The sequence below is a fragment of the Thunnus thynnus genome, chromosome 18 (genome assembly GCF_963924715.1).
Source record: "Thunnus thynnus chromosome 18, fThuThy2.1, whole genome shotgun sequence".
NCBI classification, from domain to species: domain Eukaryota; kingdom Metazoa; phylum Chordata; class Actinopteri; order Scombriformes; family Scombridae; genus Thunnus; species Thunnus thynnus.
In genome coordinates this window covers 11,148,536-11,169,585 of record NC_089534.1, presented here as the reverse complement: position 1 = coordinate 11,169,585, position 21,050 = coordinate 11,148,536, and the positions used below count along the sequence as shown (strand labels likewise).

Sequence of the window (21,050 nt, the reverse complement as noted above, 5' to 3'; positions counted from 1 at the left end):
TTGGTTCAACAAACCTGCTTCAGTCCAGCTTATGACCAAAGATTCGGTTAGTGGATCATCTTTTTTCATCTTGTTAGTCTCTCATTATAAATGTCAAATCAAGCAAAACTCCTATAAAGATTATCCTTAAAGAAGATGATCTGTGCGCTATTTAGCTGTTTTTGCTGGACAACAGCTTAACTTTATGATTAAACTGCTCCACACTGTGTGAAGCAAATATCTCTCAGGAACTACATCTCCTGCCTTCACATCACATCCTTTTGGCAGTTACTGTTGGAAGAGAAACAAGTGCAGAGGGGGGGAACAGAGTAATGGGTGGAGGTGTGAAGTTATGTTCAAACAAACAAACTATAGGAGAGGAGAGGACAACATGTAAAGCAGTATTATCTGAAGTGTGTAGCTGCTTCACTCAACTGAAGGTGAATATTTCCATTCATTTATCAAACACAGCAGCTAACTTGTCCTTGATGGAGAGAGGTGAAAGGAGTTAAAGATTCTACAATAGCAACCTGATAACCTGATAATACAGATATTACTCGTTTCATTTGTTGCGGTTGCTACGGCTGTAAAGCTGTCATGGGATAACTTCCAAAAATCAATAAAAAATTTAAATGGCAGGTTGGTGCCACACCCTCAAACTATTAACGAGTGGGAGGAAGAAGTTAACTTTCGGGATACGGAAAAGTTTCAGAGCCCTATAACAGACTTAGCTGCTAGTCTGTCTAGCCTAGCCATACAAAGCCTCTCCGACCGACTGACAAAAGACCACGTAAAAGTTATGTCTCCAAACCCAGCAAAATCAGTAAGCAGTAAGGAGTGTGAGCGACTAATTGAGAGGATAACGCAGCTTGAAAAGTAGTTTGAAACGCTGCATCAAATACGTGAGAGTGAGCAATTCATTGACTCTGTAGCAACTACTGTGCAAGGTGCCGAGCTACCAAATACTGATGGACATACACAGATTTTTATACACTGGATTACATCAAATGTAGAGCATCCCGTCACGGATTTGGCTGACACGCTCCCCTGGATATGTCCTAATGCCACTGGATTAGCTGCGGAGGCTCCCAAACCAGCCTTCCCTAATGACGTCTCTTACTGGCACAGCACCAGCAATAGATCGAAAGAATCAACTCCGGCGCTCCGTGCCATAAATATGTACATATGGGTAACACTACACACCCCCTACACAACCCTCTGGGCAGACAACAGAGGGTCTTCAGTCAGAGGCTCCTTCAGCTGCTCTGCAATAAGAGCCGTTACAGAAGGTCATTCCTGCCCGCTGCAATAACCATCTACAATGACTCCCTTCTGTGCCGGGAGGGGAGACTCCTCCACTGAGTGGCAATGCACAATGGATATTTTACATTTAATTTGCAATGCACAATGCACATTTTACATTTAATTTGCACATTAAATAGCAATATCTGCAATTTGCAATGCATGATGCAACTTTTACATTTAATTTGCACATTAAATAGCAATAACTACAATTTGCAATGCACAATGCATCTTTTACATTTAATTTGCACATTAACAGCAATATCTTGCCTTAAAGTTTTAAATTATATTTTTATTAAACTTTTATTTAGTATAGTACTTTTTATATAAATGCATGTTTTTGGTAATTCACACACACAGACACCTCATCGTGTGTGTTTTTGTAAGCCACGTGTGTTTCGTATGTTTTTTGTCATTTATGTGATATGTGCTTGCTATCTGTCTGTCTGTCAGTGAATTTCTGCATATAACTTCCATGGCTTAAATAAATGCCATATGAGTTGCATGTTGTTTAAACTTAGTGATATTTTACCATTGTAATAGCGAATAATTTTAATCACTTTCTAAGTGAACAAAGTCCATGAGTGAAATATATCTTCTTGCCAGTCTATGTAAATAATAATAATAATAATGATAATAAGCTTTTCTTACAAGCTCTATATATAGAGTATATACAACAATTTATATTAGCAATTGAAAGGAAAACAGAAAACAGAATGGAAGAACCAATAATGACAAACATATTTTAGTTGGACAAAAGCTAAATGGCAAGTTATTTGTATCTGTAAACATTTAAATAGTCTGAAAATCATTCAATATCATTCAGCACTTGAAAAGTCATTACAAAAGTAAAAACATCAAGGTTCCAAACAAAATAACTGTTTAATGTTTAATGGTTTACCGTTTACTCTAAAACAGACACAATCAGCAGTGTAGCCCTGAGATAGCTGAAAAATATAATGCTAGAGACAAATCATATGAACAAATGATAATACAATCACAGTACTGCGGGCTGTCTAAGCAGGTCCATTCAGCAGTGCAAATAAGTAAATATTTACAAATATTCAGGTTCAGTGGAAAGCAGAATATAAACTGCCATCCTCAGTCAGCATCCTCATTGATGATCTCACCCTGCAGGTTCACGAGTGCTGCACAGATTCGGAGGGTTTTGTCCATTTTTGTGTGCCAGGTTGGGTCTGGGAGATTATTTTGAACACCTCGAGCCTCCTGATAACTCTTTCCACATGTATGGGCACATTTGCAATCCTCCTTGTGCCAGTAACATCCTCGTCAGACAACTGCCCTCCTTTACTGAGTGAATGCTGGTAAAACAAGATTAACTCTATTCTCAAACAGCAGAACTCTGATGGTAAAGCCTCTGTCTGCCATCACTTCATCGCCAGGACAAAGGTACTCCGGGAAGCCAGACTCTCGAGTGATGAACTTGATGCTACGTCTGCTTATATCATAAACAGGAGAAATGAACATAACAAGCCCACAAGGGGCAATAGCAACTAAATAAGTAAGAGTATTACTGGAATAATAATGGCTGCATGACTCGCCTCTGGAGTCAAGATTGTGTGGTTTCTGCAGGGTGGTCTCAGTGCAGTCAATGATGCAGGTGGTGTTGGTGAACTTCTCCCTGAAGCGTTGAGGCATCGGGCTCCAGATTGTCTCCTGTGGCAGCCAACGAATGTAGATCCTCAGTTGCTCCCCTATTGTGTCCATCCAATAGGAGAAGATCCTGCTCACTGCCCCTGGGACACAGCAAAGCACTCTGTGAGATTACCCTGGAATAGATTCAACTTAAGCTTCATTCACCAATATTTGACCCATTATGTTCATTTTAAAGTTTGCTATATAGAACTGCTGCAGATATTTAACTTGATTGAAGAAGACACTTAGAGAAAGGCCTGTATACAACACAGAGCTGGTGTTGTTCTTCAAGACGGCACTGGCAAAGGGATTCCTCGTTCTTCGGAGGGGGATGAAGTTCACAGGGCTCCTCGCATCCACAACCAGCTTTCGTATGCAGTCAATGTTTGTACCAGTCATTATGGCAACCCCTAATTGCACAAACAATACCGGTTTTTCCTCAAAGTCATAGTTGTCCAAAGAGATGTTGTGTTAGCTGCTGCGGTGAAAAGAGAGTTAGCTAGACAATGACCGGGAGTGCCTGACCGAATGTCTTGCACAAAAAAACGTAATCTGGCTGCTTCCGTATTTCCGATTTTTAATTTATTTACTGACTCCAGCACTAGCTACAGTACGCACCAATAACCTCCAGGTGCCAGATGTAAGCAGTCCAGATGCAGTCTCTGCAGGTGGAAGTCACTGTGGTTACACCCACTGATGTGCCACGAAAACACAAAGAAACACAGGGCTGCCTCATGCATTGACCGTGAGACAGAGCAGCACAACACAACAGGGGAAAGCGAGAAATAAACACAAATCTATTGTATTGTCATTTATTCCTATGCTTGCTGCTCAGAGTAATCTCAGTCAGTGGCTCTTCGGGTTCTAATATTTACACACACATGCATTTATCGCTTCTCAAGTTCCCCACTTGCCATCTGTAAATTAAGAAGAGTTTTTCTCAGTAGCTTAACTGTAACAGATCATAACTGAGGGTGAATACCGCTGATAAAAATATTCAGTGTTAAACCGACTCTAAAATGCTCTGGATGTGTATAATTCACAGAAAACCTCCTGTTTCTCGTTTGTGTTCATATCAACAGCAACAGTGAACATGACAGCTATGAGCGTGATGCCAAAGCTTTGGGTCCGTCCTGTAGGTCTTGGGGGCTGCCACTGCTCCGGAAATACATACTCTCCCTGGACTTTTTTGCCCTGAATATCTATCTAAATAAAAGGCAGATGAGCATTATCTGGGAAACATCACGTTTATTCACTTTACATGGAGCTAAAATTTTATGATTACCAAACAAACAACATGATAAGGAAGCCTACAGCTTGTGCGGTGAGCTAAGCTACAAGCAAGAAGGCTTGCTCACTGCAGTTCGTCAGTTGCCTTTGCGTGGAGTCAACGGGCGGAGATACGTACAGCACCTCTCCGCGATTGCAAGCCATCTTGTGGTCGCAGCGGGTATTACTAAAATCCTGTCAGCAGGATTCAAGCGCTCTGCTGCCGTCTACAGTTATCGAGTGCAGCCCCCTCTTTTACCGCCGCAATGTAACTGTGACATCTGTAAGGCCTTTCTCTGTAAGGCACTCTGGAGTGTGAATGCACATGGTGGTGATCAAATTCTTTTGTTCAGCCATTATGGCAGTTTGGATCTTGAACAGCTGTATAAGTGTAGACCTATGTAATAAGTCTTTCACTGCATTTTCCCCCTGATTTCCAGCCATGCCATATGGTCATTTGGTTTTTGGCCTATCTGCCAAAACATCCTAGTATTGAGCTTGCAAATTGCATGCATTGTAAAATACATTTAAAAAGCTCCCCACACTGCACTCTTGGCAAAGAAGATATTGTTTCCCTTTATATTGCAATATCAATATGAATTCAATTTACTCTTTCGCCCTAAATGGCTGTTTGCCCAGTTAACGCTCATTTATTACAGCTACACATATACTGTTCTCTACGCTTGCACACACATACACACACACACATACAAGACCACACATAGTAGTAATTTTGCCTCGATTTCAACCACAGACAAGAGTTACACAGTCGTCTCTGGGCCTTTGAGGCTGGTGCTGTGACAGGCAGTGGATATTTTGTTCCCCAAACACTCACCACATATCAGGCAGGGTCATGGCCTGCTGGAGACCTATGTCTCTCACTGTCCCAGCCAGAGCCAATGGAGGGCAACATGGTCCCTGACATGCTCCTCTGGGAGGTGTTACCATGACATAAGGAAGTCTCCACAGCTCACATGTCCAAGCACTAGTCACCCTCTCTAAGAAGCCTCACCACCGCCGCTGCTTAGTCCCACAGATAAAACAACGTTCACGGCACTGTAACAGCCAAGCCACTTACGCTATCTGGGAGAGAGAAGAAAACACAAAAAAGGAGGGGTTGAGGTGAGGTTTGGAGGGCAAGTGCTGCAACCTCGGAGCACTCATGGGATATTAGGCGGGGTTTCCAGCCCTGCTTTTCCACTGAAGCTTGTCGGCCTCGCCCCTGCGATCACGCTTCTTTCTGGAGCGTGTGCGTCGAGCCAGGAGCTCGCCGAGCTGTCGGAGTGTCTTAGCTGGAATTTCAGTGGAAGTGAAGTCCGTTCCCCTTCAGTCGTTTGGCCCGGGGCTTGAAATTATAGAGTCTGTATCCGTAGCCCTTCTGTGGTGCATCAATAGCATATACACCCGGCAGGCGCTTGTGTTGTGTGTTTTCATTATGTTTGTCTGTCGTGCAGCCGGGGGTCAGTGTTAAGTGTTGGTTGCCTGAAAGGATCAGCTTTGTTTGGATTTTCAATTCTTAGTGCACAATCTGCCAGTCATGAACAGTCAACCACTAGTAATGGCTGACATTTTTCTTGTATAAAGTGATTTTGCCTTGACGCAGATAAGGCAAAATCAACATGTCATATCTGACTACAGATATGACATGTTTGCAAACAGGTTATAATGGCAACAAACATTGTTCTGTAGAATTATGACAAATGAAAATAAAATGTCTGTTGTTTAAAATATTGTTAGAATCTGAGCTACCTTTTTTGATGACTTTTGGGTAAATAATGTTTTGTATTTTTTTTTGTTTTGTGTTTTGTAAGAACAGAAATGTTTTTAGCTGTTAAGCAGCATTTAGCAACCAATTTCATCCCACTTCATTTTACCTTTCTTTATTTTGATTGAGTGCTTTGTTCCTACCCATTATGGACAATGATAGATAATAAAACTCAAGGCTGATTATGACTAAAAGTATTGGTCCAAAATCATTTTGACTGGTAGCTTTTGCAATAAGAACCATGTTTGTAAGTGACTTTTTTTAAAATTAGTTACCAGCCAGGGTCAGCAGAGAAAGATTTGATAAGAGCTATGGTGCAAGTTTTTATCTATAGTAATTTATCTGACTGTTATATGCGTGTTTAAGGTATTTAAACACCACACAAGATTTGCTTTTAATGGTAAAGAAATTCTGCATTTTATATCTTCCACAATGCCGTGGATTTATCAAACCGCAGTATCAGTTCACATTTTTAGGCATATAATAGATCATTTAAGGTAAAAAAAATGAAAAATACCTTGGTTCTTCTCTTCAGTACACAGCCATCATACTTAATACACACCTTCTCCGTCTGTGGTCCCACGCTATTCGGCATGTCTGAGCACCACTCCATTTTAAGATGGCTGCCAAAAATGGCGCGGTAGTCTCTTTGTTTATTCGTGAGATTCTCTGCTATGTTCCAGTCTAATAGATTGGACACAGCAGCCCCATGGTTCGGCTCCAGCATTCAGCACCATTATGATGGAAGCCCAGAACAAATTCACTTCACATTTAGGTGTCAGCGCGTTGTCATGGAAAGGAGATACCTCTATACAGTAAGTGAATAATGTCCGAAAGAAAATGAGTTGTGCGCTTTGTACCCTCCTTAAAGCTCCTGGTCAGTTTTGGACCACACTTGGTTGGAGCTTTAGGACGGAGGAGGTGGAAAAGGGAGGATTTTTTTCCTCTCCATTTTATAAAAGCTGAAAATGATATGTCAAAGGCAATGATATAAAGCTATGTGATGGATGGGTTTGTCTTACTTAGCCTCTCAATCTTTCACTCCTTTTTCCGCTGCCATTCTTTCTGTCTTTTCTCAGAAATAGTGGTGGAATTACATGGTGTGGAATTACAATGCGATATTATTTTACGGTGTGCACAATATAGCAAGGCGCGACAGTCACTGTTGTTATTGAAATTTTGATTATGATTAAATTTGTGTACATGCATCTCCCCAGAGATAGCTGGCTGATTTTGAAGGTGCATTTTCTTGGATGCATTTAAATTAAACCATAATGGCAGCTCCACACAGAACCACGCGAAGTCCAGGAACATTCCTGGTCCATCCGTTTGGAATAGATTAACCGATAAACCTATCAGGAAAACAGCCGCACATTAACAGGCCTGCCTGATTACCATGCCAGCTGAGTGATATCACACAACGGTGAACCTCCTGCTTGCCTGCGGTCTGTTATTTTCCTCTTGTGTAAAGAGCTTTGCCACCAGAGGAACACTGAACCTTAAAAGGTAGAACATAATCAACCTGTGTAGCACTGGCCTGCACTCTGCACACTGCTATCTCATTGTGTCTGGAAGTTGTGCTAATGACATTTCACGAGATTAGCTTTTCACTCCGGTATTGTTACTGACCTGCTCTGTGTGTTTGTGTGTGTGTGTGTGTGTGTGTGTGTGTGTGTGTGTAAGTGCCTTTCTCCATTTAAGGCCCCAGCCCTCCCCTTTCTTTTTTTTCTCCTTCTCCCGCTTTCTCAAAACCGGCTTTGCTCTCACTCCACCTCTTTTTTTCACTCAGACCTGTTATTAAATCTCATAGCAGTTAGTTGATTTGATCAGTGTGTGCTGTAAGATTGTTTACCCCAATGGGACCTGTGTGTTATAGACATACTCATCCCTCTCTCTCTCGCTCTCCTGCTATTTCTCCCCGAGTTGAGCAATAAAATAATTTCTCTGGGGAAACTGAAGCCATCTCTGACTGTGTAGGAGCGCTATATGTTTAGGCTTAGGTATACCGGCCGATGCTATGAGTGTAATAGGCACACAGAGCCAGAGCTTATGCAGAATGTCTATGATGGTGGTTTTCTGTAGAAGCCTGGTGTCCTACCGCATGTTATCATAGGATTTACTGGTGCAATAACTCACACAGACAAGGGCTGGCTCAAACAAAATGCAAAGACAAACACAAAGCCATGAGCAAACGCTCTCTGTTTATTTGGATGTGGATGTTGTGGATGACTCAAAGCAATCAAAGCCTAGGGCCCTGGATCACCACAAGGCCCCTCCTATGCTGTATGTTCCCACAGCAGATGGTGGCCAGTGGCAAGAGGTTCTGATAGGCACAATAATATTGCCTGCTATTGCGAGATGGTAGAGCACACGTAGTGACAGATGTCAGCGTTTGTCATGTACGAGAAAATAGCTGATATGCCAGACAGAATCAGACTGCTGTCTCCACTGCCCCAATGGAAGAGGAAAAGTATATATTTAGGCCTGATGTGTATTGATTTTATCTTTCCAATACACTGATGCTGACATGTCAACATTCAAAGGCTTGAGAAGGAGGAAGAATCTGTCTAGTTTTGCTGTGTGTACATATGTGTGCTCATGTGTATCTGCATGCGCGATTGTGCAGAAGGAGCAGATGGATAGCTGCTTCAAATTCTGAGAAAGGCTTTACATGGCAAGTCGAAAACGGGCGGCTATTCTTTTATATATCTTTTTAGGTTTAAATAACTAGAATATTTAACAAAATTTCTACAATTTCCTGTTAAATTTAGAGCAGTATCACTTTCATAGTGTGTTGTAAATACAGTATGATAAAAATGCAGCTTTAGTCTTCATGATTGAAAATGATCTGATGTTTTAGCACTAGAGCTGAAACAGTTAGTCAATTGAGTGATTAGGTGATGGAGAGAAAATTAATCTGCAACAATTTTGATAATCGAGTAATTGCCAGACAATTGCTTATTCCAGCCTTTCATATTGATTTCCTGTTTTTATTCATCTTATTTGATTGTAAGCTGAGTATATTTGGGTTTAGATTCGTTGTTAGTTATTGGCCTGGACTGTAAAAAAAAAAAAAAAAAAAAAAAAATGGACGTAGCCAGTGTGACATCACCCATTGGTTTGTGGACTCCTGTTTTGAACCCTCAAGTTTGGTATTTTGACTGTCGCCATCTTGGATTTTTAGAGCCAGATTTGACCATATTTGAACAAAAGGGGGGAATGAACCTAACGCTAGTTGCTAGCTTGGTTAGCTTGCATTTACAGTCTGTGGTTAACCATGATAATGCTAATGCTAATTTTCGCCAGTGAAAAACAGGCTTAAAACCATTAAAACAATAAGTACTTGCTAGAAAAACTGAACAACTCCTAGGAGGGTCTTTTAGTACAACCAAACGCTGAACAAGACTTTTTTTTTTACTTGAAACTAGCAATTGAGAAAATAACTCATTAGGAAAGTGTTTACTGAGGTAATAAATCAAGTGAGAAGTTGGGTCATTTTCTCCTCTATACTACCGAACTTCTTTTCAGACCCAGTGGAGTCGCCCCCTGATGGCCATTAGAAAGAATGCAGATTTAAGTCACTTCCGCATTGGCTTTACTTTTCCGACCAGGAGCTACCTGCTTGGTTAGGGCTAGCGTTAGGGTTTTTTTCACATGTTTCTGACCTTTATAAACCAAAGAATTAAGTATTTGGCAGATTAATTGATAATGAAAATAGGCTCTATTCCGCACATATAATCCTGTGTGTACAGATAAAACCCCCCAAAATTTCAACAACTGGTTGAGAAGAAACTCTTGCATGTGTATAGGTCTGCATGTGTGCTCAAGAATGTGACTGCACCTTTTTGTGTGTGTATGTGTGTGTCTGTGTGTAACTATGAGTGCCACATTACACACTTACAGTATGTGGTCCATATGCACCGGCGATGCGTGCACAGCCTCCGGTACAAAAAACCCATCCCCAGCCAGCTTGACAACAAACACAGAATGGCTTGGCACGACTCAAAAATTATTTATCTGGCTCCCCTCCTCTTCTCCAGCATGGTTTTTGTCGAGTCAGAGGAAACCATCTGCTGCCCGGTGATAATGGGCGGCCAGGGAGGAGGGGACTGGAAATAGGGAGAGCAAATAATATTGAGAGAAAATGGCAGGCACTGTCCCACAACCTACAGTACCTTCCTGCTTGCCTGCAGCAAGTCTGCCATCTTAATAAACATCCCGTCTGATATCTCCTGGCTTCTGTGTGTGTGTGTGTGTGTGTGTGCGTGTGTGCGCACACCTGCTGTGTGTACATCCACGCTTGTGTTCCCAGTTTGTATGTGTCTGTGTGTGTATTGTATCTAACCTTGATCATTTTCAAGTCAGGATTGTTCCTGAGCCTAGCTGATATGCTGTCAATGTGGTGACGCTGACTAAGAACCTTTTTTTTTTTAAAAACTTTTTTCCTGCTGCACTAAAGCTGTGACAGATGGATTGCCTTTCAGCAGTAGATATTTTTCCTGTTTTTCTTCTGTTTTGGGTAAATGGGTGGGAGTATTAATGAGAGAATATTATGAGACAGGTGCAGGGCTAAAGGAAAGTAAGAGAGTCAATGCTGCAAATTAATGAGTTGCCTGTATAGAGGGGAAGGTAAATGCATGACTGGAGAGAAGTACAGTAAAGCACACAGAGCGGAGGAGGGAAAAACGCTCATTAAAACAAATAGTGGGCTTTAGAAAGCAACTCCTCACCTTGAAAATGGTCAGAATTTTACCTCCCTGTGTTTCCACGGCCCTCAGATGGAATTGAGCGCTTAGGGCATTCTCTGAGTAAATCCTTTCAGTTTTCTCTTGTCTGAAGTCGACAGGTTGAGCTGGACAAAAAGACCTGACAGCCTGTCTCCCCCCAAAACCCAGCTTCATTCTCTCACTCCATCAGTCTGTTTTCTACTTTGCCTTGAGATGTTTGCCTTCGCTGTTTTTTTTACTCATGCTCCCGGCACTTACAAACTGTCAGATAACTTTCAGTATGGATTTATCTCGTAAGTGACACACATTGAACCTGTCTTCTATTGTACAGTTGTATATTACAGAGCTGATGTCGTGCAGTCAATATCATGTAATGTCTTAAAGTGTTAAAGGCCTAGCAAAGCTGTGATAAATCCATCTTACTGGAGGGAAAGTAACTTTTCCTGAAACGGGATTGATCCGGTATGTAAAGCTACACATGAATTTGCTGTGAACCAAATTGTTTGGATTGCATTTTTTTTTTTTAGTCGCCGTGCGGTCAAACCACACTCTGTCGGGCTTTGTCGACACAGCTGTTGGAATGCATGATGGCGTGCTTGATGAAGTGGACGCCGGGTCAGGGAGGATAATGGAATTGAGGGATGGAGGGATCAGCCAGTAGGACACAGGAGAGGCCTGGCGACCAGGTCTTTTCTATTAACTCACAGAGGCTGGCTGGGGCGAGCGAGGGAATCAGGCTTGGCTCTGCCTCCTCTCTCCCTGCCTGGTTGTTAGATTTGTTACATTTTTCTTTTCTCTCATCCCTTGCAAAAGGATTTCTTTCTATTTACTCTATTTGTTGTATTTGTGTTCAGAATTTCATTATCTCACTTGACTGAACGCAATGTTTAATTCATTGCAAAATTAAGATTAAGATACAAAATCTCAGGGGGAAGGATCCGAATGTGAATGTAGCCTACACTAGAAAGTTAATTGTTATTAGTAAATAAAAAGATAAATATTGGTCTTTCTTCAAAGACTCTTGAGGTTGGAACAGGATTTTTTTTCTCCCTTGTTCCCATTATATATAGGCTGTAATCAGCACTCACTCATTGCTAATTATATGCCCTGCTCCATCATCACGGCTGACTTCAAGACCTTAAAATTCTGTTCAGATGACTGTGATTTGTTGCATTTTTCATTCAAACTCAAATGAAATATTGTATTTAAATCATAGTTGTTGATAAAAATTGATTTTAGGGTCACTCACAAACAAAGCTGCACCGTATGGGATCTAAAGATCAAGGGATGTAGAGTGGATTTTAGTTTTTTCTCCTACAACGCTCTAATCAGTGGTGTTATTCTTGTTGTTGCGCTGCAGGTCTCTGGTCTGTCTCCTGGAGACAGCCAGACCCCTGGACTGCTGCTGGCTCCTGGGGTGAGGTGGGGACAGACGCCCATCAACCAGCTCACACCCTGGGATACAGATGAACCCCCCGCCAAGCAACATCGAGACAGCGAACCCACAGGTAGTGAATCACACGCGCCGCATTTACATACACGCATGCAGATATGCTGACAGACACGTTCACACGTCCACTCGCTCCACCTGATGCAGGTTTTCAGTGATGTAAGTTTTACATCATCGTCGGTACGCCTGCACACAGCAGATGTATGCATGAACACGGACCACACGGATGCACACACACACACTTATGTGCTGCACCCAAGACGGCTGTGGCCAACCACGGTGTTATCCAATGCTAATGAGGCATCCTGGCTGCCTTGCCCTACATAAAATACATGCATGTCTCCATAACATGCATACATTATATACGCAGTCATGCATAATATATATCAATAAAACACCATCTTTACATAAACCAGCTTAATTATATAATTATAGAAATGTCAGTATGATATCAAGAAGTTTAAAAAAAAAAGGGAAAAGCCATGTTGCACCTTTACCAGCTTCACAGTCCCTCACCACCTTCACTCTGTTCTCATTTTATTGTCCTTGTTAATGTTATTGTGTCAGTAACTGAAGCTGAAACTTAGTCTAAATTAAACCTACAGTATGTAGCAAAGCTCTGAAAGTCCTCCAAATGATCTCCACCAAGTCTAATTTAGATGTCGACCTTATTCTATTCATGCCACTTTAAAATGTGTACGGAGCAATAATGGCACAGCGCGGTGTGCAGACCCGACATTAACGAGTTAAGCCAATGTTGAAGTTTTTTACTCTTATTGTAATGAACTCACCCAGAATGGCTCTGCCCTAGAGCAGTTAATTTCCTTCCATTGCTCTGCTGGCCTCTGCCTCCTGCTCATCACAAATGTGTCTCATTTAAGAATAATACTGGCACAGAGCTTGTTCCAGTGGAAATTCTGGCTCAACAAATCCAGATTGTAGACAGCTGCTCCTCTGTGGTAGCAAAGTATCATGCTCAAAACATGTTTGAACCCCTGCAATCGCCTGTATAACTCGTCTCCTAATTATAATTCACATATCTTCCGTATAGATTGATTCGTGGATTAATTATTCAGCAGTCTGATCAGTTACCCCAAGAGGAATGTCTCTGTAGTGGAAAGCATTGGAGGTGCTCTTACGATGGGATGATACAGTAGCTGTTTGCCTCCTGCGGTGGTGCATCCCCCCCGCTGTGTGGCCACAGCCCCCTGCTGTGCATTGAGGGGCCGGCTGAATTGGACATGAAGTTGTGGAGGTTCTTTATTGTGTGTAAGTGAACGAGGCTTCACTCCCTGCCCCCCCCCCCCCCCCCCCCCTCCCCTTCCACCACCGCAGCTCTAAAACCCACACAGCTTGGAGTGAAGCGTGAGGAGAGTGAGATGTCACCGACCCAGCACGCTGTCGCATATGACTCTCAAATCCAAGCATAGTGTTGCATATTGATTGGTGTGTGTGCGCTATTCCAAACTGTGACTGGCGTTTGCAACGAAGCCAGTTCCTCTCCACACTTCACTGAACTGTGTTGCCAGAAAGTTCTCTGCCAACTGTGCCAGAATTAATCAACGGTTTCTTTCAACAGAAAGTTCACTATTTTGTCTGTTAAAGAAAGTTTGTCTTTGAAAAAGTTTTGTTTCAACTTTTCTTTCTTTGTAAAAAAAAAAAGAAAAAAAAGCCTGGCATCTTTTTTTTTGATTCCAGGCTTTAGACTTAAACAAATCATGAAATAAATAAATAAATAATGAGTTTTTATAAAAGGAACGTGGAACTTTTAAAGATCTTAATTCTGAAATACGTGACAGCAGTCACAACCACTGCATACATTTAATATTAATGTAATTATTTCTTCAGTTTGTTAAACTTTGCAGACAAATCCTGTGAATATAGGTCAGTATTGGGTTGTGATAGTGAAAGGACGAGGATGTAGAATTGGATGTAGAATGAATAAATAAATAAATAAATAATACATAGATATATATTATTGAGGTCATAGTGGGTGGCGGTGGTGTACTTGGGTGCATTATTGAATGGTGTTCCTAATATTTTGTCCACTCCATTAAAATTTTTCAATATACTGCATCCAAGTACACCACCACCACCACCCACTACGACCTCAATAATAAACATAAAGTAGAATTATCACCTTTCTGACAATATCAACAAGAACTGAAAACGTATAAGCTTTGTAAATGTAGCATTTATAGCAGAGCTGATGTACTAGATTGCATTAGATTGCACAGGTGTATCTAATGAAGTGGCAAGTGAGTGTATATATACTATATACACTGTACACACACACACACATAATGTACATATGAAATTCAAATCACTGCCATCACAGCATTAAAACCTTGAAACTTTATAAGATGTGAAATTGTTATATCAGCGCATCTTATTAGAATCCTTCATCAAGATGAGCTACAAAAGAAGGGAAATGAAATACAGTTTTGATGTCGATTAGCTCAATGACTTGTGAATTATGAAGTGAACTGGCCTCTACTCTAGACTATTCTATTTCCATCCTCTTCTCTCGCTTTCTTTTCTTCCTGCTATCTGTCTTTATCTCTGTCTCCTCACCATCTTTCCTCGCCCTATTATATCAACAGGGCCAGTATCATGAATAATGTGGGCTTCTTTTTTTTTTTTCTTTAGCTTTTTGCGTGCTGTGATTTAGCCTATGGCCTCTTGGCAGAGTGGTAGGCTATTTTTGGAGCTTGGACCATAACAGGAGGAGCCAGAGATGGGGGAGTAGGAGTGAATGTAGGGAAAGCAGCGTTCAGGTCCAATATGGCTGCACCTTCCCAGCACACCCTCAGCATCTAACGCCTCAGGGTAGAGAAATGATTGGCTGAGTGTCTGGGTAAACACAGACTCTTACACGGATAATAGCGCCGACTACCACATGCTCTGAGCATGTATGCTTTCACATTCAGAATACCGTTTGTTCATCTTGTAGCGAAATAAAGCTCTTAATCTTATTATGATGTTGATCTTGGATGCAGATCTGTACGTCGTCTCAAATATTTTGTGTTTGATATTAAGTCTCAAGTCAAAAACAAACTTGGACGGGGGCTGAGCGGCGCACCACTGACAGTTGTGGTGTGGAGAGGAACAGACTCAAGCTGGAGTCTGTCTTCTCATGCTGTTTTCTGTTTCTATTTGATCATCTAATACCGAGACTTAAATTCAGCTTTTTGGCCCTGTTGTCAGCTTTGTGTATGGTTTACCAAAATACCACGAATCAGTCTACAATTTAGATTACATTTACTGTGACTCTCAGGTGTTGCTATGGTGTAGAAGCTGGATATATAATTGATTGTTCTCTTCCCTTTCCCTCTTCTGTCTGTCTGTTTCTCTAGCGGGTCCAACCTGGGCGGCACCGTTAGCAGCAGTGAGCCAGCCCAGTCTCCTCCCCCACACCTACGCCCTCCCCCAGCCGCCCTCCTTCAACCACAGCGTGACCGCGCAGTCACCCATCATAGGAGTAACCCCATCCATCCAGACACCAGTGCCCCCACAACACCCCCTCATGACTGCCCACTTCCAGCTGACGCCACAGTCGACCCAGCAGCCGCCCTCAATGGTGCTGAACATGCCCAGCCAGCCTCCGTACCCCTCAGCTCAGCCCACAGTCGCACCGTCCGCCCTCACTGCCCAAGCCAACCAGGTGGTTCATCCGAGCCCTCACAGCGTGATGGGCAACGGCCACTTAACCTCTCACCCTGGCCTCATCCAGCCCCCCGCCCTGCCTCTTACCAATGGACAGGCAGCAGCTCAGGCCCAGTCCACAGCTGCAGACAATCAGGACGGTCCTAACGGGCTGCAAATGCTGCGGACAGTCGGGATGGGGAAGTACGAGTTCAGTGACCCGGGACATCCTAAAGGTAAGCAGAGACAGCCTCAGCTGATGCACTCTGTTCAACTGGAATTTTTTTTTTTTTTTAGGGTTTTTTAAGAGTCAGTTTCTACCAGATATGGAACCTGTCACGACTAACTTTCAAAGGCTAAATCAAAGCAGATCTGTTCAGCTGGCAACCCAGGCTCAGAAGTGAATCCAAGCTGGGGAGGTGTTGGGTATTAAATCAATGTACTTTTAGCTCTCTATTCCTTGTGACCTCCCGTTATGTGGGCTGCGCTGGAATGAAAAGCACGGGCCTCTCTCTGCTTTCTCTCTGTGTACCGGAGAGCCGTTTCAGATGCCAACAGTCATAAACAAGGCCGCAAACACTCAAGCAAGGGGTTGTTAAAATACAACTTGCAACCAGAGCCAATTCACTTCAAAGCTGCTCCAAGGTCGCAGAGAACAGAGGTACACCTAAAGTAGCCGTGAGATGGCTGCTTCTAAAATCCTGTAATAGCGCCTATAGTGAATTCTTTGGAAAGAACATGTTGTACAGATCTCAGGCTACTACACAAGCACAGCATTTGTACAGTTGTGCTCTGAAATTGGTTAAAGTGTGTCAGGTTTATCTTTTCACTGCTCTTAGCTGCAATACTCACAAGGCCTACTAAACACGAGGCAGGAAGAGCTTTCAGTCCCTGCCCTCACATCTCTCTCGAATCGTTTGAAGGCTTGTTGACTTGTGCTGTGTTTGTGAAGGTGCTTCACAGCTCCGGCTCATGCCTGAGTCTGCAAGCCGTAAATTGGTGTTTGGTTTAACCTTGGAGTTTATGACGCAGGGCGCTAGAAACAGATGTTCGCAATTCCCCGACCAATTTTCACATTTAATGAAGCTTTTAATTTAGGTTTAGATTGTTTTCTTTTTCCTGACTCATTTTGATCAATAAAATGTGTGCAAATGAACTTGTAGATTGCAAAAAAGCAATTATTCTGGGCGCTGCTCGCGATACATTGAAATGAGACTGCAGGTAGAATTGGAAATGGATAATTAGACAGGCTCGTCAGCTTGGTCCGGTCTCTTTTGAATGAGAGCTTTTTAGCGTCTGCCGTGTTGGATAGACTGTCGCGATCCATTAACCGTGTACATGTCAAAATTTATTGACCTTCCTTGAACAGGCCAAGAAAGCCGAGTTTAATTGAAATTACAGTATTTATTCAAATCCGTTTTGAAAGGAAATAACACACCATACATTTGTCAAAACGCAGCAGCAGGAACACCGTCGCTTCTATTCATGTTATGATAAAAAACTGATGTGTTCAATGTGTACGGATACATCCCTGTGTCAATTCCTAGACATCATACACACTTGAAATCTTGTGTAGACCTCTATGAATGTCAAACTGGAAATTGAGGCACTTGAGTCTCACATCTATTCAACCTTTTTTAGCTGTTTTTATCCCTGCTTGGCATTAAATAGACATTAGTAAGTACGTCATTGGGGTAATGTCACAAGGACAGTCGAAATAGGTAAAACGTCGAGCACCAGTGAATTAGCAGCAGTGGTGTTCTTCAGCAGCACTCATGAGTGGCGAGGCAGACCTCTCCGCTGACAAGAACACTTAACATTGCAGCCGTAATCACAACAGTTGCCACCCCAACCGCCCTGCCCTCAGACTCTGCCCGCTGCTGTCGTTCTTTCTGTGCTTTTCTGTCTTTCTGATTATCTCTGTCTGTCACTTCTCGTCCCTTTCTTCCTCTCCCTCGCTTCCTTCTGCTGTCTCACTTGCTCCGAGAAGTCGCAAAGCCCAAGCTCCCGCAGGCCTTATGCATTCTGTTTTAAATCAATTAACGCTGCATTTCAAATTCGCCAAGGGTCCCGCTGTCCTGCTGTAGTGGCATAGTGGTAAAATATGTAGGGTAAGTTCTTGCGACCTGTATTCCGGCTCACTTCTTTTACAATTACCTTGCGATGCTATGAGGTAGAGAGAGAGAGAGACTTTTCTTTTTCTGCTTAGACAAAAAAAACGAGGTAGGAGTAGTTTTAGTAAAGAAAGCAAAGCAGACACAGGTTAGGGGTCAGTGTCTTTGCAGCCCTCTAATGGCTGAGATGAGGATAAGAGGGATGGCGAGACTGATCCCTGGGAAAAGATTGTGGGTTTCACACATCCAAGCATAAAGCAAGTCGCAAAGCATTAAAAGCAAGTCACAAAGCATTCACACACACACAGACGGACATGCTATATATATATATATATATATCTCACAAACACACAGAGGCTTTATTTTGTCCTGAAGAAATGTATGTTGATGAAATGCAAAGAAAACCCACACAGAAACACCAACTGACTCATACAAGGAGGATCTTGTTAGGGTTTCTGGTGTTAAAATCCAGACGCTCTGGATAAAAAGGAATAAATGAGGTGCCCAAACTCACACTGTCCCTCTGACTGACATGCGGGAGACTCGAATTATCATCCTGATTGAGGTCCAAAAAGTAATGTAGTCGATGCAAATTTAGAATAGTTAATTATTCTGGTGGTAATTTGGATGGTTTGGATATTTGGAGAGACTACTCAATAATGTTCTGTCAGATCCTGGTCATGATTTGCGTCGTGCATAAAAAAAAAGTTTTAGCTGTTGTTGTCGGTAAGCGCTGATGTGAAGAGGAGGTTTTGTGGCTCTTGATGGCAAAGGCCTGGATCTCGGAGGAGCTGACAGAGCTCTTCCTCCTTAATCCAGCTGCACAACAGGCCGCTGTGTGTGTGTGTGTGTGTGTGTGTGTGTGTGTGTGTGTGTGTGTGTGTGTGTGTGTTTGTTTGTGTGCGCGAGCGTGCGTGTGTGTGTGTGTGTGTTTGCACGCCTGCACAACTTCTTGGGTGTGACTGCATGGATGTTTTGTCAGATGTCAGCCTCACAGCCTTAAAGCCAAACACCACAGTGACAGAAATCACACTCCGTGTTTGATTTGGCTTTGCCTTCAAAGGGAGCAATTTGTCTTCGCTCTGCATCAGTGGGCACATCAACAACTGTGTGTTCCTCTCTTGGCGTGTGTGTGTCTGTCTAGGTGTCTGTCTGTATTTCTGTTTACAGTACATAGTATGTGTGTTTGTGTACGTCTGCGTATATGCCATATGTGTGTTTGCATGTGTGTGTGTGTGTGTAAAGATTCACACCGAGCAGCTTGAAGGCAGCTTTAACCTCATCACCTACTGAGATATGCCAGTCACCAGGCTGTGATCTGCCTACCTGGTTTCTCCATCCACAGCAGGGCTTTTCATAATACCTGCCTGTCATAGTGTACAAATCAAACTCCACACCCTCATGCCAGTTGTTAATTTCCTTCACACCACCCACTCTTTGCTCCTTTTCCATTGTCCTCTCTTTGTTTCTCTCTACCGCAGATTTTTATCAGAACATAAACCGAATCTCGACACATTTAAATAACCTGTTCACATCTGTAGCTCGAGTTCCAGCGAGCGTGACTGTCAGCGTGTTCCGTCAAATGCGGGAACACGAGATGATTGACATTGTTGTTAAAAGGGACGATATAAAAACAAAGAACAGGACACAGAAGCCAGGAGTGGAAGAGATGGATAGGAAGAGAAGGTGAACATGAGCGAGAGGGAGATACTGAGAGTGGAGTCAGTGTGTGTCTATTGACCAAGTCGTTAAAATCGATGGCTGTCCTGATGAATATCAGCCAGGGGAAGCGAGTGCCGAGCTCAGCAGGGACTCTCACTGCAAAACCTGATTGACTGACACGACTGAAAAACACATTAATATCAAAAGGATGTTATTATTTCCACATATCTGAGCCTGTTTTTAAAGGTTACCGCTGTTACCCATGCCAGCCACTCTCCAATAGTTTTTTTTTGATATTGTTTTTCCAGCTTGGTATGAACTGAGAACTGAGATGACTGTTAGCTGCGTTGCGGTCATGCAGCACACTGTGACGCTGAAGGCAATGTTGTTTTTGTTGGTAAATGCCTAAAAAATAAGGAGCACGTGAACCGTCGCCGCATGTGTTGGAAGTCTCGGTTCACATTGAAGTTTGGGGTCACAGACCGGTCTGTCAGGCCACCTGCTGCAGTATTGAGCATGTGCTACGGCTCCTCGTCCCTTTTTTTTTTCTCATGTCAAACATCATTTTAACGCTTCCTTCCACCTCACTGGCCTTTACCGGTCCCGTTCTGTCTTTCTCTCACACACACACACACACACACACACACACACACACCAGTAGAGACGCACATATGCACACAGACGATCACATGCATAACTGGACACGATGGAAGGACACACACATGCATGTAGACATACTCCCCCACCGTCGCACACACCCAGCAACACCCAGCCTCCTCTCTCTGCCCAGGAAGTTCATCTTCCAGTCAGCTCACATCAGCCATCATCTGGGGACCGAGCAGCTCTGGAGCCGCTAGTGAATGCAATTAAGATGCCTTGCTGAGTTAAGATCAGTGTTTTACTTTTCTACGGCGAGGCTGGCGCAGCCTCACATCCATCAGCGGCTATTCTGCCTTATCTGCCTTATTCAAACTTTGGTCTCAATAAGATTTTAATTATGTATTCGTTTTTATTTACTTTTGGACCAAGCATATTGGAACTGCTGCATCTCTGCCCACTTGGGTATTGGTTCTCTGCAAATAATTGCTGCGATATTACCACTAACTGAGGAAATTATAGATCACAAATAAGTAAGATAGCACCTTGTTTACAAGGGCAGGCTGTATGTGCTGGTGCTGTTTATTTAAGCGAGATAGGTGCTTATTTTCTTGAGATTTATCCCACCTTGATATGCAACTATCGACATGCTGTTTTAAAAGATTATTTCTACCTTGTCGCTGGTTTATGATATTACTGGATGTGATAATAAGGTTTTATTTTTTAGATGTGCTGTGCCGATTGCATACCTTTTAACCTTGGAGATATTTGTTGATGGACTTGAGTAAAGTAGTTACAGTTATTAAATAGACATAAAGCATACAGCATTATCAGTATTATTAGCGATGCATAAATATTCATTTTGACTCAAACACAAGAATAAC

The 21,050-nt window shown here is 42.6% G+C and overlaps 1 protein-coding gene across 3 annotated transcripts in view; it reads left to right on the top strand.

The window, feature by feature from the left end:
* Window positions 1–21,050, top strand: part of LOC137169497 (kelch-like protein 29) — a 219,093-nt gene that overhangs the window by 105,795 nt on the left and 92,248 nt on the right. For all 3 annotated transcript variants that reach the window (XM_067572720.1, XM_067572723.1, XM_067572721.1), the window contains 2 exons: window positions 12,059–12,206; window positions 15,505–16,029. In XM_067572720.1, coding sequence (XP_067428821.1) covers window positions 12,059–12,206; window positions 15,505–16,029 — 673 coding nt within the window. The remainder of the gene's footprint in view (window positions 1–12,058; window positions 12,207–15,504; window positions 16,030–21,050) is intronic.